The sequence below is a fragment of the Gymnoscopelus braueri genome, assembly GCF_963280865.1.
Source record: "Gymnoscopelus braueri genome assembly, chromosome: 2".
NCBI lineage: Eukaryota > Metazoa > Chordata > Actinopteri > Myctophiformes > Myctophidae > Gymnoscopelus > Gymnoscopelus braueri.
The window spans coordinates 15,690,107-15,714,075 of record NC_137604.1 but is presented as its reverse complement, the minus strand read 5'-3'; the positions used below and the strand labels follow the sequence as shown (position 1 = coordinate 15,714,075).

The 23,969-nt window shown below is 42.2% G+C and overlaps 1 protein-coding gene across 2 annotated transcripts; it reads right to left on the bottom strand.

The window, feature by feature from the left end:
* Nucleotides 1–5,235: 5,235 nt before the first annotated feature.
* LOC308103491 (carbohydrate sulfotransferase 12-like) lies at nt 5,236–11,124 on the bottom strand. Of its 2 annotated transcripts, none has more exons than XM_080453472.1 (5): nt 10,686–11,124; nt 10,407–10,549; nt 8,536–8,658; nt 6,210–6,402; nt 5,236–5,585 (listed from the first exon to the last, which is right to left on the bottom strand). In XM_080453472.1, exons 1-5 carry the CDS (start codon nt 11,082–11,084, stop codon nt 5,310–5,312), a joined length of 1,134 nt encoding a protein of 377 aa, XP_080309598.1. In that variant the 5' UTR covers nt 11,085–11,124; the 3' UTR covers nt 5,236–5,309. The 2 variants fall into 2 exon arrangements, with proteins under 2 accessions (XP_080309598.1, XP_080309599.1); XM_080453473.1 differs by having other exon boundaries at nt 5,381–5,585; nt 6,210–6,392.
* Nucleotides 11,125–23,969: the final 12,845 nt, after the last annotated feature.

Below are 23,969 nucleotides of genomic sequence, written 5' to 3'. Positions count from 1 at the left end.
TGCATGCAGAGTTGTATGTATACGTGCGAGTGGGGAGGGTCTGTGTGTGTTTGTATGCATGGAAATGTGTGGGTATGTGCATGTGCAGGCATGCACATGTGGGCAACTGTATGTATCATACACACCGCAAAAGTGCTTTCCTGGGTGCGGCCATGTGTATGCATTAGTATGTATAAGTCCTAAAGCCTCATTGACTTATGTATTTATGTTTGTTACTTTTCTTTAAGGTTGGCTTAATACTTCTTCTTTCCCATATACATATATATATATTTGTCAATACTAATTTATTTTCTGTGGTCTTTTTCATTTACTATGAATCCTGGCGGACACAAGGACATGAGGTTTACTTTTTTTAGCATTTTTGAATAAGTTTCACATATGTTTCTGCTAAACGCAGAATATGAATGTCGGGAGAGACAGGGGGGACAACAAGCACATCCCAGATTAGAAGTAATTGGGAAGTGTAGTTACCTAGGGACTGCTGGGTTAGGTTACCTGGTAGCGGGGGGAGGGTGGAGGGTTAAAAAAGGGTTGTTAGTTACATCAGCATGTGCAGAATGTGGTAACCGTGGCATTTTCTATTTATTCTCTTTTCTTTTTATCATTATGCATTTTATCTCCTCCTTCCCCCCTCTCTATACCTTGCTATATTTCTTTCTATTTTTCACTTCTTTCCCCATGCATATTCCCAACTCAAGATATACTTCCACCCTAAACTATGACAAGTGACAGAACCCACACGGGAAGAATAGTGAAATTAATCTCATGGAATGTTAAAGGTCTTAATAACCCAGTGAAATGCAACAAAATATTAACCCATTTACAGCAGCTCAAGGTGAATATCGCTTTTTTACAGGAGACTCACCTCAAACCAGGCCATCAAAACCGTATGGACAAATCTTGGGTGGGACAGATCTTCAGCTCCAGCTTTTTTAGTAAAGCAAGAGGTGCAGCTATTTTAATAAATAAAAACACACCTTTCAATCCGACCCACACTATCTCAGACAGAAACGGCAGATATATTATAGTCACTGGCTCACTTTACAACCTACCGGTAGTTATGGCGAACATTTATGCCCCAAACGTGCATGATGGTAGTTTCATTAAAAACCTTCTGACCTTACTACCCGATTTGAATACAAATCACCTGATTCTCGGTGGCGATTTTAAAACTACCATGTCCCCTCTCGACCGTTCCTCAAGTAAACCATACACACCATCTCGACTCATCTCATCCTTCTTAGACCAATTCGGTATTTCTGATGTATGGAGGAAGCTAAACCCAGCAATACGACAGTACTCTTTCTTTTCTCCAGTACATCACTCTTTTTCTCGCATAGATTACTATTTTATTGACAATAAACTATCACCTTGTTCATGTCTGCAACTACGGCAGCATTGTCATATCTGACCATGCACCTCTGGAGCTTCAGTTGACATTGCCGGAGAGAAACTGCCCTATCAAGAATTGGCGCCTTAATTCCTTATTACTTGCCGAGGAAAGCTTTATCAAATGCAGCAGCCAGAATCCTAACTAACACCAGGAAAAGGGACCACATTATCCCTGTACTTGCGTCCTTGCACTGGATCCCTGTGAAGTTTAGAATAGATTTTAAAGTAATTTTACTTGTTTTTAAAGCCTTGAATGGCCTAGCACCTTGCTATTTGTCAGATTGCCTCCAGAAGTACGTCCCAGGCCGCCCCCTTAGGTCACTCGGTGCTGGACTGTTGACGGAGCTATCAACAAATGGCAAGAGACATGGAGAGGCTGCCTTTGGTAGCTGTGCACCAAGGATTTGGAACGTACTCCCCCTGCATATCAGACAGGCAACCTCGGTTGATGGCTTTAAGGGGCAGATAAAAACCCATTCCTATGGCCTTGCTTTTAACTGATCTCCTTTTAACTGTCCCCCCACCCCACACACACTTTTTTTTCACTGTTTTTATTTTTCTCTTGACTAGATTTTAACTTTAACGTTTTTAAGAACCACTTGTGGAATGTCTTAGATTTTGTGTGTGTGTTTTTGTTGTTTTTAATCATTTGAATGTTTCATGCTGTGTTTTTATTTCTGTTGTATAGTACTTGATATAGCACTGTGAGTTCTCTCTGTGAGAAGTGTTGTATACAAATATAATGTACATATTTACTTCACCACCACTTCAATAAGAGTTGTTGAACATGTTTCACCAGGCAGGTCATGTCATTTGTTAATGAGGTAATCAAACGTGCACTGCACTGGCTATGACGACATTAGAGACTATGGAAGATGATGGTGCTGTTGTTCCCCAAATGGAAGGCAAGTTTTAAAGGGCAAGACCACTTTAGTAGAGGTTTGGGTTGTGTATAGTTACCTTGCCATGATGTAACTCCAAAGGTGGACAAGAAATAAAAAATAATTGCTCCTCCTCATTGACTTGTACAATGAAGTCACTCTTTTAGCACATAAACTAACACAAACAAAGCTGATTCAGACAATATAGAACATCACCAAAACCAGTTCTGTTTTTTTTATATATAAATGTCAACTTCCTGTCCATTTTACTATTTGAAGATCATGATCCGGATCTGCAGATCCAGTCTGGGTTTTCTTCCTAATAAAAATAGCGAAATCAACAGGAAGTTAACATTGTAATTAAAAAAACAAACAGTACTGGGTTTGGCGATGCTCTATATTGTCTGAATCAACCTTGTTTACGTTCGTTTACATGCTAAAAGAGTGACTTTGAGAGCTGTTTCACCGTATAATGTAAGTCAATAAGGAGCATATTAGAATGATCAATTTATAATCAATGGAGCAATTATTAATTTTTTTCTTGTCGCAATTTGGAGTTGGAGTTGAGTCCAAATTGTATGGAAATTGTGTTAATCGGTATGATGACTTCCAAATATTTGCTGTTTCCCTTTTTGGGTTTGGGTAGGATAAGTGTTAACATAAGGTTACAAAATGAACCAGTGGGACATTATTTCAGTCTGGTACATGGCAGAATCTTAAAAAACACACTTCAAGGATTAAGAAAATGCAGTTGAGAAAGTATTTAGTCAAAACGGAAATATAAATGCGATCATTTCGGCTCCGTTTTTTTGGTGCTGTTTTTGTCCTGTAGCCTAATAGAGTCAAGATGAGCTTGAATCTTAATAACCACTTTAATTAATTCCTTGGGTTTTATTTGTCTCTGGTTGTGTCCTTCAAAAGTTGTGGTCTTTTCTATTTCTTCCATTTTCAGGTTTGGGTTCAGGATATGTGTAATAAAGGGTTAAAAATTAACCCCACTGGACATTATTTCACCCTGTTACCTGGCAGAATCTTAAAATACACACTTCAAGGATGAAGAAAAACTAAGATAAAAACTCTGCGAGAGAAATAAGCAACCAGGTCTATGAAAAGAAGCCCAAAAGAAGTAAGTAAGTACATTTTATTTATATAGCACTTCTCACATAGAGGACTCACAAAGTGCTTCACATACATAGAGATTAAAAACAAAACAAGGTATTAGAATAGGTAGAACCGTAAAAAAGCCTGTACAATTCATCTCAAGCAGTACAGCAAATAACACAAACGTGGAAATACAATCATGTAACATCTGCAAAAGCTTGTTCAAATAATAGCGTTTTAAGGTTGTTCTTAAAAATGTCCACAGAGGCTGCAGTTCTCAAGACATGTGGAAGAGCATTCCAAAGCTTGGGAGCTACAGCCTAAAAGGCTGATCTGTCACCTTTTGTAATTAAATTTGTGTTGGGAACTGTTAACAGACCCTGTTCAGCAGACCTAAGGGCCCTCCCTGGCACATAACGGGACCAGGTCTGTTAGGTATTTCGGGGCCTGACCATGCAAAGCTCTGTAGGTGAGCACCAGGACCTTGAAATGGACCGTAAAATCCAGTGTAAAGAGGCCAGGACTGGGGTGATGTGGCACCTTCTGCTGGACCTGGTCAACAGTCTGGCAGCAGCATTCTGAATTAGCTGGAGGCGGTCCGTGGTTGATTTATTTAGGCAGGTGAAGAGTGAGTTGCAATAATCCAAGCGTGAGGAGACAATTGCATGGATAATCATCTCAAGTTCTGGGAGGGAGACAACTGACCTGAGTTTCGCAATGTTCCTAACGTGGAAGAAACATGTCCGGGTAACTGATTTGCTGTCAGTGTCAAGATGCATGGACTGATCGAAGTTAAAGGGCAAGACCACTTTGGTAGAGGTTTGGGTTGTGTAGTTTCCTTGCCATGATGTAACTCCAAAGGTGGACAAGAAATGAAAAATAATTGCTCCAGTAATTAGAGATTGATAATTCAAAATATGCTCCTCATTGACTTACATTGTACACTGAAACAGCTCTCAAAGTTGCCTGTAAACGAACACAAACGAAGCTGATTCAGACAATATAGAACATCACCAAACCCAGTACTGTTTATTTTTTTTAATAAAAATGTCAACTTCCTGATGATTTTACTATTTGAAGATCCGGATCCGGATCCGCCGATCCAGTCCGGGTTTTCTTTCCAATAAAAATGGCAAAATCAACAGTAAGTTAAAAAAAATATCAAAAAAACAAACAGTATCGGGTTTGATGATGTTCTATATTGTCTGAATCAACTTTGTTTACATTCGTTAACATGCTAAAAGAGCGACTTTGAGAGCTGTTTTATTGTACAACGTAAGTCAATGGGGAGCATATTTTGAATGATCAATTTCTAATCAATGGAGCAATTATTTTTTATTTCTTGTCCACCTTTGGAGTTACATCATGGCGAGGTAACTACACAACCCAGACCTCTACCAAAGTGGTCTTGCCCTTTAACACCAAGGTTTCTGAGGTTGGGGCGCACTTTGTCTCTGAGGGAACCAATAACATCAACCACCTTAGGAACAATGCTGTCAGGGGCAACAATAAGCACGTCAGTCTTTGCTTCATTTAGCTGGAGGAAATTGTTTGACATCCAGGCCTTAATGGCAAACAATTAATGAACAAAATTTTAACAAAACCATGAATAATTTTCACTTCACATTACACAACCCACCCCCTAGGATCTTTGAGCCATTTCAGAACTTTAAATCAGTGGTCGAATGCCTGGGAAGTTGTTTTTCCTGAACACACTGGGATCAACAACAAGCCGGTATAGGTGAGAGACGGTGCATCAAACAAGTAGCAGTATTTAGATGTCAATATCAAATGAAGTGAGTAAATATTGCACAAACTAAATGTTACCGCATTCTGAACGACCTGAACTGTCTTACAGTTTATCAAAGACTTTACTGCCATGAAGCTAGATGAGGTATTGGATCCAACACACCATCTTTGGAACTGTGAGAAGGGCTACCGGTCTAGCACACTGTCAGGCTTTGGATATCCGAACAATTCAAAGTCCGGCTCGTACAACTTGTACAGTTCTTTTCTCATCGCCACGGGGATCTGCGTAAACCAATCACTTAACCAGCTGTTGTCTGTGCGGTTCCGTTGGCTGCCGGAAGGGAAGTGGATCAGGTGATCGAGACCCAGGAGTTTCAACAGCTGTTCAGAGTCGGTCTCTAAGGTTTCCAACCTGCCGATGAAATCATACTGGATCTGGCATGGATGGCACAGACGGTGCACCTGCAAAACACACACACGCACACACACACACACGCACACACACACACACACACACACACACACACACACACACACACACACACACACACACACACACACACACACACACACACACACATGGTGTTGGAACAACAGATGTTCAGGAGGCGGAGAAACACACCTTTACTCCACCCACTCACCAATCTCCCTGGCACTATTTATAGCCTACTGTGCCCATTCTACCCAGAAGCCTCTATGCTTTTCGTATCCCTCCACCACCCCTTCTCCTCCAAAGCTCCTACTACTTTCTCTCTTTCTTCTCATCTCTCTCGCTCTCTCTCCCTTTCTCTCTCTTTCTCTCTTTCTCCTTTCACAGGTTCCTGCAGGGGGGTAACAGTCCACGTGTGCCGTGCTGACAATGCCTAATACCATCCACGAGCGCCGCTTACGCTAACGACCTCCACCCCAAAGCCTCCAGGGACCCTCCACCCCTCCCCCAATTCCATTCCATTCTAGTTATTTCAATAACAACCCTTAAACTTCCATAAAAGTGTGTTGCTTTGCATAGTGAGAGCTTGTAGTTCGCCTATTTTCACAATATTGATCTGTGGAACCGTGAGTGTATGTATGACAGCTCTGCTGTACCTGCCGCCAGTGTTCATCGAAGGGATTCTCCTTCTCAGTCTGTGGGTCCAGCAAGTATTTGACGAACTGCTGGAAGGTTGGGATGATTCCAGCTGCAAGCGCTTCAGCAACCCCCGCTGGCAAGCTTCCAGACAAATTAGCATACCGACGCAGGATGACAGAGCCATACTTCTGGTAAAAGAACTGATTAGGCCTTCCAAACAAACAGACAGACACACACACACACACACACACACACACACACACACACACACACACACACACACACACACACACACACACACACACACAATTTTATTATCCATGGCTATTCAGTTCAGTTAATGGAAACTTCATCACTTTTCTTCATCTCTACAAAGCCAACACACACACACACACACACACACACACACACACGCGCGCGCGCGCGCCCAAACTCACGCGCGCCCAAACTCACGCGCGCCCAAACTCACGCGCGCCCAAACTCACGCTCAGTCACTTTTAATAACCCAGGCTAATAGAGCTGTAGATTTGTGGTGAGCGCAACGCTCACATTGAAAGGACCAAAGAGACAAGCTACTGCTGCCCAAAATATCTGATCTGCAAGCAATGTCGTAATTTGCCTAGTGTTGCTGGGTTATGAGAACCCATACACGGAACTGCTATTATACTTATTTTTGTCATTTCCAATATATTATCTAGCCTATAGGATTATATCACCATAATAGTAATCATATATATGTCACAGGGAAATTGGCATTCGTTGGGACATTGGAAAGGTATGCTCGTTTTTAGGCGCGGGGCTTCGGCGCGAGGCGGGGCTTTTCGAGACAGGTTTTTTACGCAAGGCGCTCCTCCTCGCGAGGAGGAGGAGGAGGCTGAGGAGGAGGAGGAGGTGCGAGGCGGGGCTTTAATGCGAGGTGGCGGGAGGAGGACGAGGAGGAGGAGGCGCGAGGCGGGGCTTTGATGCGAGGCGGACCTGGCTTTTGTTGTTCCCCCCCACATAGCAACCAGGAAGCTACGCTAGGGGAACGCTGACCACGCGTTCACACGCACACGTGATAATAGTTATTGTCCATGACGGAGTTGCGCCGACTCAGCAGAGCTTGAGGCCGAGGAGGCATGCCCGAGCTCCGCCAGGCGCGAGTGCCCACGCCGACCGGCACGGACCGGCATCGACAAGCAGGCCGATGGTCTGCTAGTCGAATCAGCGCCGTCCGAGTTGTAAACCGATGCGTGCGTGTGTGCGCGTGTGCATGCGTGTGTGTGCGCGTGTGTGTGTGTGGTCGGGGGCTCTAGTCTAGTGTGGCTTGCATTGCCCTCTAGTGTTGGTTCTACAGAATTGCCTGGGGGGGTGAAAACGAGCGCTCCTTTTTCAATTTCCCTGGTTTTCCAATTTCCCTGTAACATATATACTTCTGAATCCTGAAATAAACTGAGGAGAAAAAAAACATTCCAAGTGGAAACCGGAACGCTCATCCTAAAAAGCTGTAAAGACCTTTATTTCATTGGATTCATGAAGGGAATAAACCTTTGAGATGCCACTTAAGTGAGTCAGATGTATAGATTGAAACGGTGAGTTTCAATCTGTCAATACTGTGCGTAAAACCTGTCCCTGGCTGTACCATGCCCGATGTTTCCTTTTCGCTTGATATTGTTTGATGGAGAGACAATACAATACAATCATGACCGAAAACAGACCCTTCACAGATTATAAATAATTTTTCATTATAGCAATCAGTTTAGAATTGACCGAGTTCTGGTTTATTTAAATGTGAGTTCTCTTTGGCTGCCTATACTGTACATCCATTGGCGTGGTCTGACCACGTCTTAGCGGTATGCGGTGAGTCTTTTTAAGTCAAGGTGCATAACAGCGGGTACCGCATTGCGCCCTTAATTGACATATGAACACTCCCCCATGCGTAAAATATGATGGCAAGTCTTATTACTTAAGTGTTTGCGCTCAGCGCACCTTGCATAATAGGGATTGCACATAAGCACTGACAGACCTTCAATAAGTGACTAGTTGGGAGTGAGAATGTGTTGACATAAGATGGTGGCGCTATGACCTAATTATCATCTAAGACGTGGATTTAAGACGCAAAATAGGACCCTGAGTGTCCTTATTCACATTCTGTGGGGGATCCCAGTCAACAAAGTATATAGCTACTATAGGGTTTAAGTGGTTAAACAGCACGCATGCGTGCGCACGCACGCACGCACGCGCGCACGCACACGCACACGCGCACGCACACGCACACGCGCACGCGCACGCGCACGCACGCACACACGCACACACGCACGCACGCACGCACGCACACACACACACGCACACACGCACACCTACCTTTCAAACTTGCTCCTGAAGACAGAGATGAGTCTTATGAAGGGGTCTCGTACAAACAGGAACTTGGTGTAATGCTGCAGCTTCAGCTCCATCAAGTTGCGAGACTGATTACCATTCCCCAAACTGGTAAATCACAGACGCAACATACACACACCAAAACTTAGTTAAAACACAGCTTATTGTAACACTGTGTGCAGTTCAGTCACATCTTTCACATGCACACTGTATTACACAAATGACTTATGTAGCTTTCACAGTCTTAGCATTTTACACCATTGCAGAGCCATCCTACACAGTTAATTACACAGATGTAAACAAATGGGTCAGGAAACCCTAGGCTTATTTTGCAGTTTGTTTTCAAGTTCAGGTTAAAAACTATAAAAAGGGTAAAAACATGGCAGGCTAGTAAGAAGATTTAGGTGTACACATAGCCATGGGTGTGCCACTGGTCAATGCTTGCACAAAAGAATGCTATGCCTATGAATGGCACCATGTGTCACATGGACGGACCACCTCTAAGCTACGGAGACCTACTACGGGTCGCACACAAAGTCAGAGAGAGAAGGATGAGGCTGGCAGGGCACTGTGTCAGGAACCAGGGACTAGTGGCAGGCAAACTGACACTGTGGGAGCCAGTGTTGATTTTGACAGCACATTTTGATTTAGTTTTAGTCAATAGTCTTTTGAATAAAATTCCATTTATTTATATTTTAGTCACCTGAAATGTTTTAGTTTTTGTCTAGTTTTAGTCAACTAAATATTATAAGATTAGAGTCAACTAAATCTACGGTTGATTTAGTCGACATTGTGAGCTTGTAGATCTGTTATTTCATTATTTCTGTACATTTTGAAATGTTTAAATCTTTTTTTAAAAGGCTCCCCTATAATGGCGTGCCAAAATTAAAGTACTTGACGCCAGGTTGAAAGTGGTTAACACTGAGGATTTTACAATGTACAGATAAAAGACATAAGGAGGCACACACGGGCAGTGATGGCCAAATGGGAAAATGGACAGGCATGGGTACATACATATATTGGAACCCGGGCTCTCGCACTCACAAGGAGCATAACTGGCACCAACTGCCTGAGTCCCCAGGCACCCCGTCCCTCCGTCCGCCCATTCATTCATGTTCAGGAGTGAGATGACAAGATTTTTATTTGATGATAAAAGAGTTGCATGGCATGCATTACAAATGTGATGACAACTGTTGTAGGCTAAGGCTATAAACATCTTATGTTTACCACGGGATATCCATTTGCGGTAACACTTGCTCATAAGGTACCCGAAATGAACGCTTAATTTATGATTACTTAATACATTATTTAAACGTTAATTAAGCAGGAAATCGTCATGAATTCATCATGAATTCCTTGTTATTCATCATTAATTCATGTATTAAGTAACTTTAATTAACTAATGATTAACTAATGATTAACTAATGATATTAATTAATGATGAATTACAAGGAATTCATGATGAATTAATGCTTAATTAATAATTAATTAACGCTTAATTACTGTATTAAGTCATCATTAATTAAGCGTTAATTACGGCTAACTTATGAGCAAGTGTTACCCAATTGGCTGTAATTTTTCCAAAGAATGTCAGCCAAACATGACCTCTGTGCATGTGTGCATGTCCACTTTTGTAGACAAAATCCCTGAATGTGGACTATGTGACACGGAAAGGTCAAATTGGGGGAAAAGATTGATGACTCCTGTGGAATTTACTGAATTTCATAGGGTTTGTGTTCATCATTGTGTGTGTGTGTGTGTGTGTGTGTGTGTGTGTGTGTGTGTGTGTGTGTGTGTGTGTGTGTGTGTGTGTGTGTGTGTGTGTGTGTGTGTGTGTGTGTGTGTGTGTGTCATACTTGGCGAAGGTGTGGAGGAGAGCGGGTTCGTGTGCCACTAAATGAGGTATTGATTCCGGGTCAGTGTAGGGTCTTCCCGACAAGGGGGAGACCAGAGAGCCAGCCAACACCACCATAACTCTCTTCCAGTTGGTACTTGCTATCTGGAAGAGGAGATGAGACACAACCATGAGAACACAAGCATGCATGCACGCACGCACGCACGCGTGTGTACACACACACACACACACACACACACACACACACACACACACACACACACACACACACCAGTGGTACCTTGGGAACGTTGCAGTAGATAATCTTGTGGGTGTCATCTACTATGAGGTGCTCCATTTCTTGTTTGGGGATCTGCCTAAATGTCCGAGACTTTCCAGGGAAGTTCACTGACTCCTCCCCCATCGCCGTGCACACGTCAAAGATCCTACTCCGCCTCTCCTCCTGGCTCTTCTCTTCAACGTGCTCCCTCTCCTCCTCCTCCTCCTCGACCGGCGTGGCCCAGGGGAGGGGGTGGAAGGAGCCGAACGGGTCGGGCACCGAGTCACGCTTAGGATCCTGGAGGGGGTAGAGGTTAAAGGGGTTGAACCCCACGCCCTCCTGGATCCAACACACAATCAGCAGAATCATGAACCCAGAGCCCACGGCGAACGCCGCTCGCAGTCCATGCCAGGCTCCCATGGTTACCTGAGGATCTACAGCCGCGATTGGTCGATAAACAGGAAGGAGATGCTTTCTGTTTGTTGGTCACTGAAAGGGAAATGTTACCAATTTTAAGATTGTGATCACTGTCTAACAGCTCAACGGTTTAAACAGACAAATGTAATAATCATGGTATGCAGGCCTGCACTTTGACCGTTGTAATGACTTTATGTTCTATATTCAGTACTCTGCTCTAGGTCTTGCTATGGAGAGCGCCCCCTGGCGTGAATACAGAAGCATTTCTTGACACACTTCCAGACAATATCCATTGGCTGGATTCTGATTCGCCCTCCTGACCGGAGGTCCCGACCTCCGTCCTATATAGTCAGGAGGGCGGATCTTAACCCATCACTTCATTCCCTCTTCTCGTCTGAAAGCAGAGCGTTTCCTCAGTTTCGCCGAAGGTTTGTTAGCTGAATTAAGTTTCAAAAGGTTCGTCTTCTGTGACCGCGAGACACTAACAAATCCAGGTGATTCTGACTTTCTACCGTAAGTGCTAAAACACACGGTTCTTCCGTAATATTCCCGTTTATTACGGGTTAGCTTCGATCGCTAACAAGTTAGCTTGCTAACTCCAGCTTAGCCTAGTAGCACTCGTTAGCACGGAAAGCTAGCGAGTGACTAACGTGCGATAGCTGTTAGGCTAGCTTACACTGTTGCTCAGTTAGCCCGAGGCTAATCGTGACTCCACGGGTTGCGGCCTGCTAGCTACCAAAGCTAGCTCGACGGGAAACTTGAGTCAAGGCCCAGAGCCGACCTCACTTCCCACCCACGCCTTAGTCAAAGCACCAGAGGCCGAGTTAAGAGGATGGCGTCCGGGACCAGGCGTAGGACCCGATCCAACGCCGCCACCCCTCGCGGAAGCACTGTGAAAGATGCGACGGTGAGATGCCGCGCACCGACAAGCACACCCAGTGTGTGATTTGTCAAAAATAGGGCTTAATCAAACAAACATAGAACCGGGGTTACGGTAGTAACCTATAGTTATTAACATGCTATAACAATCATCAAACTTATAAAGTCAAACAAAGAAACACTGTAAACACGATAATCAAATTATAGATAGATCCTAGGAATTAACATACCAACGCTCATCATGAAATCATTCAAGCGCTCTTAACATCAAGCACTAAGCACATTTAAGCAATGCATGGCAGGAGATTTTGTTCTGTATATTTTGAAACGGTCTAGAGAGCACAGTGGGAATGTGGAACCTGTTCCTGGGTGCTGAACTGTCACTGAATGGCTTTTCCTTTTGACCACAACAAAGTGGAAAATAGGGCTTATTGGTAAAAACATAAAGAGAGAGAGAGACAGACAGACAGACAGACAGACAGACAGACAGACAGACAGACAGACAGACAGACAGACAGACAGACAGACAGACAGACAGACAGACAGACAGACAGACAGACAGACAGACAGACAGACAGAGACTTGCTGCTCCTAATACGCTATCCAATGTGCCTCCTCAGTGGAAAAAAGAAGAGTGGAAAAACAGGGGGAAGAAATAATGGCTGTAATAAAAGATGAAAGAGTTCTCCTGACAAAGGAAATGATCTGCTTCTTCATGTGGTCTGTGGTGGGTAGATGTTGCTTTTGATTTCAGACCAGAGATCAAGAAACTCCACGTAGACCAAATTAACCTGTTTTTGTCACTCTGTCAAAATCCTGTACAGCCAGTCCTCACACACACTGCTTCTCTCTCTCTCTCTCTCTCTCTCTCTCTCTCTCTCTCTCTCTCTCTCTCTCTCTCTCTCTCTCTCTCTCTCTCTCTCTCTCTCTCTATTCCAAAGTCAACCAAAGAACATTTTTTTTTTGTATAGGATTTCCTCTCTAGTCAGTAAGAAATAAGAATACTTTGAGGACTCTAACAGGGGCCCTCATCCAGGTTACTTCGACTATGCATGCACGTCATGGTACCACAACACCACTACGGCCTTAAAAACAAGGCTCCAGACATCCCACAACAAACTGGTAAGGCTACTTATTTGGCCTTACACCCACAACTCATCTAACCCCTGCTCACTTTGCTAGGGTCGGATGGCCTCAGGGTTGAGGACAGCAACTTACAATGGGCCTGGTCTAAAAGTACCTGTCAACGTTCTTCAAAAACGTAAATGAAGTCCACAATCACAACACCAGAGGTAGCTCCACTGATCAGGTCCAACCCAGATTTGGCACAAATTCGTTCTCCAGCTATGCCACGAAAATGTTGGATGCCCTACCAAAAGTCGTAATTCCTATTAGCTGACCTTTCTGTACTTTCATGTGCTTTTTTCTGAAAACTTCTAATGAAGTATTCAATCAATCAATTCGACCTCTCTCTCTCCTCTCTCTCTCTCTCTCTCTCTCTCTCTCTCTCATCTCTCTCTCTCTTCTCTCTCTCTCTCTCTCTCTCTCTCTCTCCCTGTAAGTGATTTTCCTTTGGTTAAAATAAGTGTTAAATAGCTCTATATTCTGATAGTACTCATAGAGTGTTTGTTCAGTAACAGGAGTGTCAATGTCTCTCCAGCTCTTTATTAAACAGAAAATGAATTTGAGGTCAGGATACCAATTGTATCCAATAAGGATAGAGAACTCAGTTATGATACAGATTAAACAATGGAAGTGGTAACACAATGAAAGGAGCTGAACAAATTGGAACTGGCTGAAATGTTGATGATTTTTTCTGTTGATTAAAAAGCTGGAGGGACAGCCAGGAAGACCCATGTTACAAAACAAACACTCTATAGCAATGATCAGAATATTGTGCTTTAACCTTTTAACAGAAAAACGTTTTCGTTTTAACCAAAAAATATCACTTACCCTACCTTTAACACGCTAACACGCAGCGGGCGCATCTCAGAAGAACCAACCTATAAGAAAACATCACAGATCTGGGTAGATCTATATCATTTTCTGTAGCCTACATACATATATAAATATAATATATGCATTTACTTACATTTAGGATGAGCTTCATGCTGCATCGAGGACAGTCCTTTCGTCTGTTGAGTGAGGAGAAGACGAGGAGACCGGGGTGGCGAGGAGGGGAGCCAGTGGTCACCAAACCAGTTTCAGGTGAACAGGTTTAACCTATTTAGACCTGAGGCCGATTCTAAAAACGCCTTCTAAATCCTGACCTAAGATTTCTGAAAAACTTCAAATATGTATTTAAAAATAAATAAATATATATATATATATATATATATATATATATATATATATATATATATATATATATATATAATATATATATATATAATATATATATATATATATATATATATATATATATATACATCAGGGGTCGCGCTAGGATTTTAATCTGCCGGTCCCAATGTCCGGAAGGATTCAAATGTATCGGATATCTGACAAAAATAACGGTCATAATTATTTTTATGCATTAATGACAAGCAGGTGCGTAAATACAGCCTAACAAGGCCTACAGCATTATATTTTGGATTGAGCTATTTGACATGAACCATCATAATATACACATTTTATATAGCAGGGTCATCTTACACAAATACATTAATTACCATTTGCGCATGCTGCGTGCGTAATGGTTTCTCAATAATCAATTGCGTTTGAATGCATTTTCTAATCAAAGGGCACTGCACAAAATTGGGCAATTCAGATTAATCCTTCATAACGTGGCTCAGCTGACCTGTTAGGGCAATAAATTATAGACCACTACTCACTCACAGGAGGTTATACTGTATAGTTAGACAGTGGATGCCGTCCGTGCGTCTAGTTGGGACAGCCGTGGGAAAGTTGATGAGTTGTGAGAATCTTGTTGTCTCTAGAGCTATTCAGTTCAAAGTGGTAACGTTTTAACGTGTCCACCTCATAGTTAAAAATAGGTCCACGATTATGATTAACGTCGTGTTTCTCCTCGATGCCATGGTTGCAGTATAGCTGTTGTGGAGAGTATTTACGCATCTGTGTTGGATATTTCATCTTCAACCTGCACTGTTGTTAAACTGTAGGGCAACTTGCCAACTTTATTCACAAGTGCCCTCGTGGCTACTACGAGTTAGAACATGTCACAGATACTATCAGTCTCTACGGCTTACCGCAGCAGCAGCAACAACTACGCAGCAAAAGCAACAACTCTCTTCTTCCTGTTTTACCTTCACAATAAAGTGTCACCTATTTACCACCCAATGCAGCACATTTTACACTGGTTATTATTAACAGGAGATAGGTGTAACTTAACAGCGTGTGACACACTCTTTCTTTCTCTCTCTCTCTCTCTCTCTCTCTCTCTCTCTCTCTCTCTCTCTCTCTCTCTCTCTCTCTCTCTCTCTCTCTCTCTCTCTCTCTCTCTCCCTCTCTCTCTCTCTCTCTCTCCTCTCTCTCTCTCTCTCTCTCTCTCTCTCTCTCTCTCTCTCTCTCTCTCTCTCTCTCCCAGAAACACACGCAGCTGTTATGAGAGAGAGAGAAAGAAAGAGCGAGAGAGCGAGCGCGTGAGAGAGAGAGAGAGAGAGAGAGAGAGAGAGAGAGAGAGAGCTTGCAAAGCAGTGGCGTTTGGTGGAGTCTAACGTTGACCGGGCCAGAACCGGTTTGACGCTAAACTGGTTTTTAATGGCCACTCATTAACAATTCGGCCGAATGCAAATGAGCCCCACTTGAAAACAAAGGCAACTTTCTGTGGTCGCTACAACAGAATAGGGGGAGGAGCTGCTAATGTTGATTTTTAGTTTTTTCCCCCTGGATCTTGCCCCTACACAGGGACAAGCTGGGTTTACAGACCGGGCCATGGCCTCGTTGGCCCCAATGACGATACACGCCTGTTGCAAAGCAGAGGATTTGAAATTTGCCTAATTTGCGGTGATAATTAATGAACTGCCGTGTCATTATCAATTAGACCCTGGCAACTACCGCCCTATTTCTATTCTTAGCTCCATCTCGAAAGTCATGGAAAAAAATAGTCTATGAACAGGTCGATAAGTATCTTGCAGAGAAAAATCTAATTTACAAATTCCAATCTGGTTTCAGAACAAACCACTCCACTGACACATGCCTTCTCTATTTGAACGACTCTATCAAAAAAGATGTCGACAATGGCAAATATTGCGGCATGATCATGCTGGACCTCCAGAAGGCCTTTGACACCGTTAATTACCCAATTATGATCGACAAGCTCAAAGCAATAGGTTTTGATGATATTTCGGTGAGCTGGATGAGATCCTACCTGGAAGGGAGGGAGCAAGTGGTGGAAGTAAACGGCACCCAGGGCTCTATTCAGGGCTAGATTTGAACAAACCACTAATTACGGATTTCGGACTAGGCAAGAGGCGTTTCCCCGCAAAATTCGGTATTCTATGGCACCCCCCTCACCCGCCAAACACCTGAGCTACCCGTTACATTATGCATAGGTGTGGTTTGGGCGTTACAATGATAAAACCAATCACCGTGCCAGAAGCCATTGCCTTTAAGAGAAGACTGCGCTAGCCGTCATCCCCGATCCAATATATGCTCTAGCCTATCTCCCTGTCTGCAGTCTCTGCACTGTTGCCTGGTCTGATTATTATAAGCCGCATTGGGCTTGTTTTCCTTCTTTTATTTTATTTTATCCAAATACATTTTTATATTAATTTGTAGCCTATTGTGTTCACAATAAGCTTGTCATATTAGTCAGATCCGGAATAGTATATGAAAGCCATTTAAAATATTTATACTATTGGTACACACCGGCTGCTCCCAAATAATTAATTACATCATGTTGCGACAACGCTCCTACGTGGTACACAGACAAACAGTAGCACATGGGTATAATAAATTGGACAGTTTTAGGAAAGGTCTATAGCCTATGTACTCACGTTGGCTGTTATCGTTCTATTTCCACCATTCTAATGGATTCCAGGGCTCCATAGTTTCCTCTGAAGTGACGCAGTTAAAGTTAACTTACATCCATATTGTCCCCGTTATCTTTCATCATCCACCTTTGTTCAGTAATCCCGAACAGAGCTAAACTTTAAGTTTACATCAATCAAAGCCTCTCAAACCCAGACACATTGCTGCGATGCGTATGTGCGTCGCCTACCTACCCAAAATAACAGACATACAAGCTATCAACGGCGCTGCGTCATGTCGTGTCGACAGCTTACAGATCTGTTATTTTGGACAGCATACAATGAGGCGCGCGCCACGGAGTAGCCTATCACTAAACCAAAAACATTACATTACATGGTCAACAACATACTAGACATGTAACTTGCTTGGAGCTTTTAATGCAGTGGTTCTCAACCTGTGGGTCGAGACCACAATGGAGCACCCAACGCCTGGCGAGCTTGTAGATCTGCTATTTTCACAATATTTATCTGTGGAACCGAGTCAAACAAAATGGGGGGGGTCCCCAGTTCAAATATGGTTATTTTGGGGGGTCATGAACGTAGCGTTTACGCGGGGAATATAATAATAATATAGGCTAATATATATAATATAGGCTATAATATAATATTCACCCGCAGCATGGGTTTAATGAGACAGCAGCCAAAATGAAAATCACACTATGATCCGATCATCTTATAAAAAATGTAAGTGCTTAAGATTTTAGCCCAAACCCAACGGGACCCGACCCGGCCCGTCGGCACCGGCTGAGCCGGGTCTACGTTTTTTTTACATCCAAATAAATTCACATATTAATTAATTTGTAGCGTAGGCTATTGTGTTCACAATAAGCAACTTGTCATATTAGTCAGATCCCCAAGAGTACATGAAAGCCATTTAAAATAGTTATATATTCTTACACAGCTGATGCCAAATAATTAATCAACAAATCGCAAAAATGATTACGTTATTCTATGAAACATATATTTCATAGAATAACCATAATCATTTTTAAAATGGTTATGGGGCAGTGTATATTTATATAGCCCTATTTGCTCCAAGCTGTTTTTTAAATAAAATATAGACTGTTGGAATAGGGTAGAATGACTCCTGTTCTTAACGAATTACCAAGATTTAATGAGAAATAAGGCTTCTTTAGAAAAATTACTGACGGGCTGGGCTGGGTCTAATTTGTCAATTATTAGTCGAGCCGGGCTGAAATATTTAGGGCATATGAAAGCTCTAGTTAGTAGTTTGAAGTGCTCATGTGGCCTTATAGTTGCTTCTTTTTGTTTTCATAGACCTGCGGACTGCGGTTGCTTATTTCTCGCCAAGGCTGGCAACACGGCTCATGGTCCAACGCACAAAGCCATTGTAGTGTCTGTGTGCACTTGGCGGGTGATTTTATAAACCGGCGGGTGGTATTAGATTCCACTATCCCCCCTCCCCAAGCCGTACCCATGTGTGGGTTGAGAATGTCAATGTGGGGGATATAGCAACAACACGCCCACGGGCACACCTCCATGCGCAAATAACGGTGTCGGCATAATGGTGACGGGTAGAGCAGGTGCTAGAATAACCTATTGGGGCGGCGCAGCTCCATTATCCGGATTTAACGTTGTTGTGTTGTCCACATCTTGATTGCAATAACGTTCCTTTGTCCCAAAAGACCTGGCAGTGTCCTTTTTTGCAACAAATGGTTGAATTGGTAAGTCAGAGTCAGTTGAATAAAAGCATGAATCCACACACACTGTAGGAGCAGCAGCAGCAGTCCCAGCGAGAGGAGCCTCCTCCTGGGACACTTCTGCATCCAGTTCAATAAGAGAGAGATTGAGTTGTTGTAAATGAGAATTTTATTGAATAAAACATTTTATTATTCAATAAACATATTTGGCAATTAGACTCCGTTAACATTTATCGTACATATGCAATGTACATATGTATAAGATATGCTGAATAGGGAGAACCCCCCCGGAGTCTAGACGCTGGTGGTGGCAGTGCAGAGAACCCCCTTCCTTCTTAACTCTAGACGATTGAGGCATGGTGGAGTTTGGGGATGGAGGTGGGTTGCTTGTTGCATGCTGGAAAGAGAATGACAGCAGTGAGGCAGTGATATTTAAAGGCAGAGTCCAACTGCCTGATTGGCTAACTGCAGATTGGCTAGAAGTGCACACACTTAGCTGTGAATGACAACTCAGAGATCTTCTTTATTGAATTTGCGCTTAGAGCTACATTCCTGGGGCTGGTTGTATAGCAGTTGCATTCTCTTTATTGGGTGGCAAAGCAGCTTCCACAGGCAGTGTTGCTGCTGCTGCTGCTTTTCCTGGTACCAACAGAAGTCTGGAGAAGCTCCTAATCGAGTTAAGACTTCAGTCAGGAACTCCATAGGTAGTGGATCTGGGACTGACTACACCCTGACCATCAGTGGAGTCCAGGCTGAGGATAAAGGTGTTTACTACTGTATGATTGCAGACTATATCAACAGCGTGTGGTCGTTAACACAGTGATACAGAGTCGTACAAAAACCTCCCTCAATAAAAGAAGAAGTTACAGGAGCAACTCGATGGGACCTCTCATATTCACTATGATGAAAGATTCATATGAGGAACTCAAAGGAGCCCCCCCCCCTCCTCTTTTTGTACATATTTTGTATTTCCTCATGCTTTTTTTGTATATATTTTTTTATTTTTCCATGCTTCCCCCCCCCCTTTCTTTTTGTACATATATTTTTAAATGCTTTTTTTGTACATAGTGGTACTTTTTCTGTATTATCTGTATTTTCATGTTGATTTTTGAACTGTTTGGTTGCTACTATATATGTCTATGAAATTAACTCAAGGACCCCAACGGAAACAAGTCCGCAAGGACTTTTTTGGCCGGACCTTTTAGACAAAAGCATTATAAATGTAACTGTGTTGTTTTACATTCTTTTGCCTAATAAAAATTTCAATCAATCAATCAATCAATAATCATGAGAACTGAATATAAATGCAGGTAAGGATCTATTAACATTACCTTGGATAATGTGTGTTGATTTTAATTGATTGAATAATGTATTTGCAGGTTTGTTAACAGCAGGTACTGTAGTACAGTCTAAGGTTATGCCAAAAGGGTAACAAAAAGTCCCAGGGGGCTTGTTTCCAATGTGGTCCGTTGTACTCAATTAATCAGTAGTACATACATACAATATATTGGTAGAAAAAGTCAGTCAACATGGTATATTTACAGAGGTAGGAGGGGTGGAGGGCAGAGGATGCTACTACCAAGGTGTTCAAGGAGTTAAACTATGTTCACTTGTATTTTGAGTTTAGGGTAGGGAGTCCAGATCTTTAATGGGCTTTGGTAATTCATTCCACATTATAATGGCAGCATATAAAATGCATTTTCCCCATTTTGAGCCGAATTCTAGGGGAAAGAGGTCAATTGATCTTATTATTTTCTGAAGTTAACATCGTGAATGAATTATTCATAGTACTGTACATATATTTTTCATGTAAAATCTAATTTCAGTAGTACACTATTTAAAGCGGGATATATCAATTTGAATATTGACATCACAAGCAACGTTTTTAAGAGCAAGTGCAAACTGGTAAAACACAAATGATGAAGAGGTGTCTCTGGTTTTATTTTGACGGATTCTATGCTGTTTGAGTTGACGGAAAGGTGTCTATATGAAACCTTGGATTGGATTCTTCACTGGATTTATCAAAGCTGCTGTTTTCACTACAAGGAACCATGAGCCAGTTGTGTCCAAAGCAACCAGGCATGGATCAGCAAATGATGAGGTATGTGGATAAAACAGTTGAGAAACCCTAAAGTGTTTTTGTGAGATAACTGATTGATGGACTTCGAATTTATTATCAACGTTTTATTTTTTTATTTGGAACTTGGTAAACATAATCAAACAAATATTCTCAATGAGATTTTATATTACGCACTTTAGTATTTCAGATAGTATTCAATTGAAAAAGAAGATAATAGTATTTGATAAACACAAATAGGTTAACATTACTGTTGGTGATATCTAGAAAACTTAAAGATGCTGTAAGTGATTTTCTTTTTTAGAAAATCAAATAAAAACAAAATACAAATTGCCATAGAAAATTATTCCCATAATCATTGATAGAGTGTTTGTTAATGTTAACACGGATATTCAAAAGCACAAATCGCAAACTACATTTTGTTTTTGATATCAATACATTGCTGTATTTTCAACTATTTCAGCAAGACATCGGCTATTTTCACTATTTGAAATATGGCTAATTGTGGTTAACCTTACCCTTCCCTTCCCAGAAATGTAGTGGAGTCAAAGTACAATACTTGTCTTAGAAATATATCTCAGTGTAGTCAAAGTCATTATATGTGTGTGTGTGTGTGTGTGTGTGTGTGTGTGTGTGTGTGTGTGTGTGTGTGTGTGTGTGTGTGTGTGTGTGTGTGTGTGTGTGTGTGTGTGTGTGTGTGTGTGTGTGTGTGTGTGTGTGTGTGTGTGTGTGTGTGTCATATACACACACCCATATACGGTGTGTGTGTGTGTGTGTGTGTGTGTGTGTGTGTGTGTGTGTGTGTGTGTGTGTGTGTGTGTGTGTGTGTGTGTGTGTGTGTGTGTGTGTGTGTGTGTCACAGACAGTATGAGGGATGGAAAGTGACTGCAACAGTTCAAACACACACACCGCTTTGTGGAGCCACAGCGCGCACACACGCGCACACGCACACACGCACGCACACACACACACACACACACACACACACACACACACACACACACACACACACACACACACACACACACACACACACACACACACACACACACACACACACACACACACACACACCAGGGCAGCCAACATTGGACTGTCAGATTCCAGGGGCCACACGCCCATAACTTTTGAAGGAAACATCCAGAGACAAATAAATCCCATAAAATTTGGACCCAAGGATAAAGTGGCTATTATTAAGATTCAAACACATCTTGACTCTATATTACAGGACAAAAACGGCACCAAAAAAGCTGAAAATGTTCATATCATATATTTCTGTTTTTACTAAATAGTTCTTACTAACTGCATTTTCTTAATCCTTGAAGTGTGTATTTAAGATTCTGCCATGTACGAGACTGAAATAATGTCCCACAGGGTTCATTTTAACCCTATGTTACACCCAAAAAGGCAAACATAGCAAATATCTGGAAGTATACAACATACAAACAAACACATATTCCATACAATTTGGACTCGAGGAATTCATAAAAATTTGTATTATTAAGCATATCTTGACTCTATTTTAGGGCAAAAAAAATAAAAACTGAGCCAACAATGTTCAGATTACATCTATATTTGTCTTTTTACTAAATGCTTGTTGATAACTTTCTTGACGACTATTTTCTCATAATCCTTGGAGTGTGTATTTAAAGATTGCATGTGTGAGTACACGCGTGTGCATCACTGCATTCCCAGTAGGCTATGAAGGCTTACTTTGTGGCTCCTAGAATCTCGACCTAGAGAGAACTTTCAGCTATCAGGCTCCTCTCCTGTTGGAACCATCTTCAAGGTTTGGTCCAGGAGGCAGACACCGTTAGTTTAAGAGCAGGCTAAGCTAAAAACGTTCCTTCCATTTGGGGAACAACAGCACCATCATCATCCATAGTCTCTAATGTCGTCATAGCCAGTGCAGTGCACGTTTGATTACCGCATTAACAAATGACATGACCTGCCTGGTGAAACATGTTCAACAACTCTTATGAACGTGTGGTGTGGTGAAGTAAGTAAGTATGTATGTATACATTATATTTGTACAGTATAACACTTCTCACAGAGAGAACTCATAAAGTGCTTTACATACAGCAGAAATAAAAACACAGCATGAAACATTTAAATCATTAAAAACACCAAAAACACACACAAACAGACATTCCACAAGTGGTTCTTAAAACTGTCCACAGAGGCTGCATTTCTCAAGACCTGTGGGAGGGCATTCCATACATTTTAGTTTTTTTTAAATCTTTTTTCGTCCCGCGGAGGAACTCCTCCTCCGCCTCCTCCAGGTTAAAAACAACAAAAAAACAGAAAAATCTAGGACATTCCACAAATGCTTGTTTAAACAGTAATGTTTGTAAGTGGTTCTAAAAAACATTCCAGTCAGGTTGGAATGTGAAAAATCAGGCGGATGGGACGGATCTGTCTTGATCACTTAACTAAAGAGATGATTTGTACTGATTTGCGTGATGTAATTTAAAAAAAATAGTTTTGCAAAAATCCTCCTCCTGGTGGCGCTATAATAGGCCAATGTTAAAAGGGTGGCATATGTGGCCTCAACGTAGTGCAAATGTGCATGCAAAGTTTCACCGCAATCGGACGCTGCGTTCATGATTTGCAACATTTTGTTCAAAACGAGCCACTCCTGCAAACTTTAGATGTCAATCGTAGCCAATCAGGATGGAATATGAGATATATAACAGATCCGTCATGATCACGTTTGGACAAAATATGTAGGAGTACTGTCAGAAAATTGGTTTTGCAAAAAGCGGCCTCCTGGTGGCGCTATAACAGGCCCATGTGAACATTTGGGGCAGAGGTTCTGAATTGGCATCCAGGGAGTGTGTGTGCACAGTTTCGCTGCGATCAAGCCAACGGTGCCAGAGATTAGCTGTCCACAGACGGACGGACGGACAGACGGACGGACAGACGGACGGACAGACGGACGGACAGACGGACGGACAGGGTGCAAAACATACTCTCTCGTCATGCCTTACAATGAAGATAGCAGCTCTACAAGCTCACTGTGATGCGTTGTGAGCTTGTAGATCTTCTATTTTATTTTTTGTAAATAGGGCTTAAGTGTCAAAATGTCCCCGAGCAAGACACTTAACCCCTAACTGCTCCCTCCTCCGAGCTCCTCTGTAGGCAGCACTTATAGCTGAAAACGGAAGTTCCCCCGCGGGACGAAAAACGGTGAAAAACAAAAAGGTATGGTATGGTATTAAATCAGGATAAAACAGAAATCCTCATCATTGGCACAGATGCTCAAAGGTTTTTAGTAATGAAT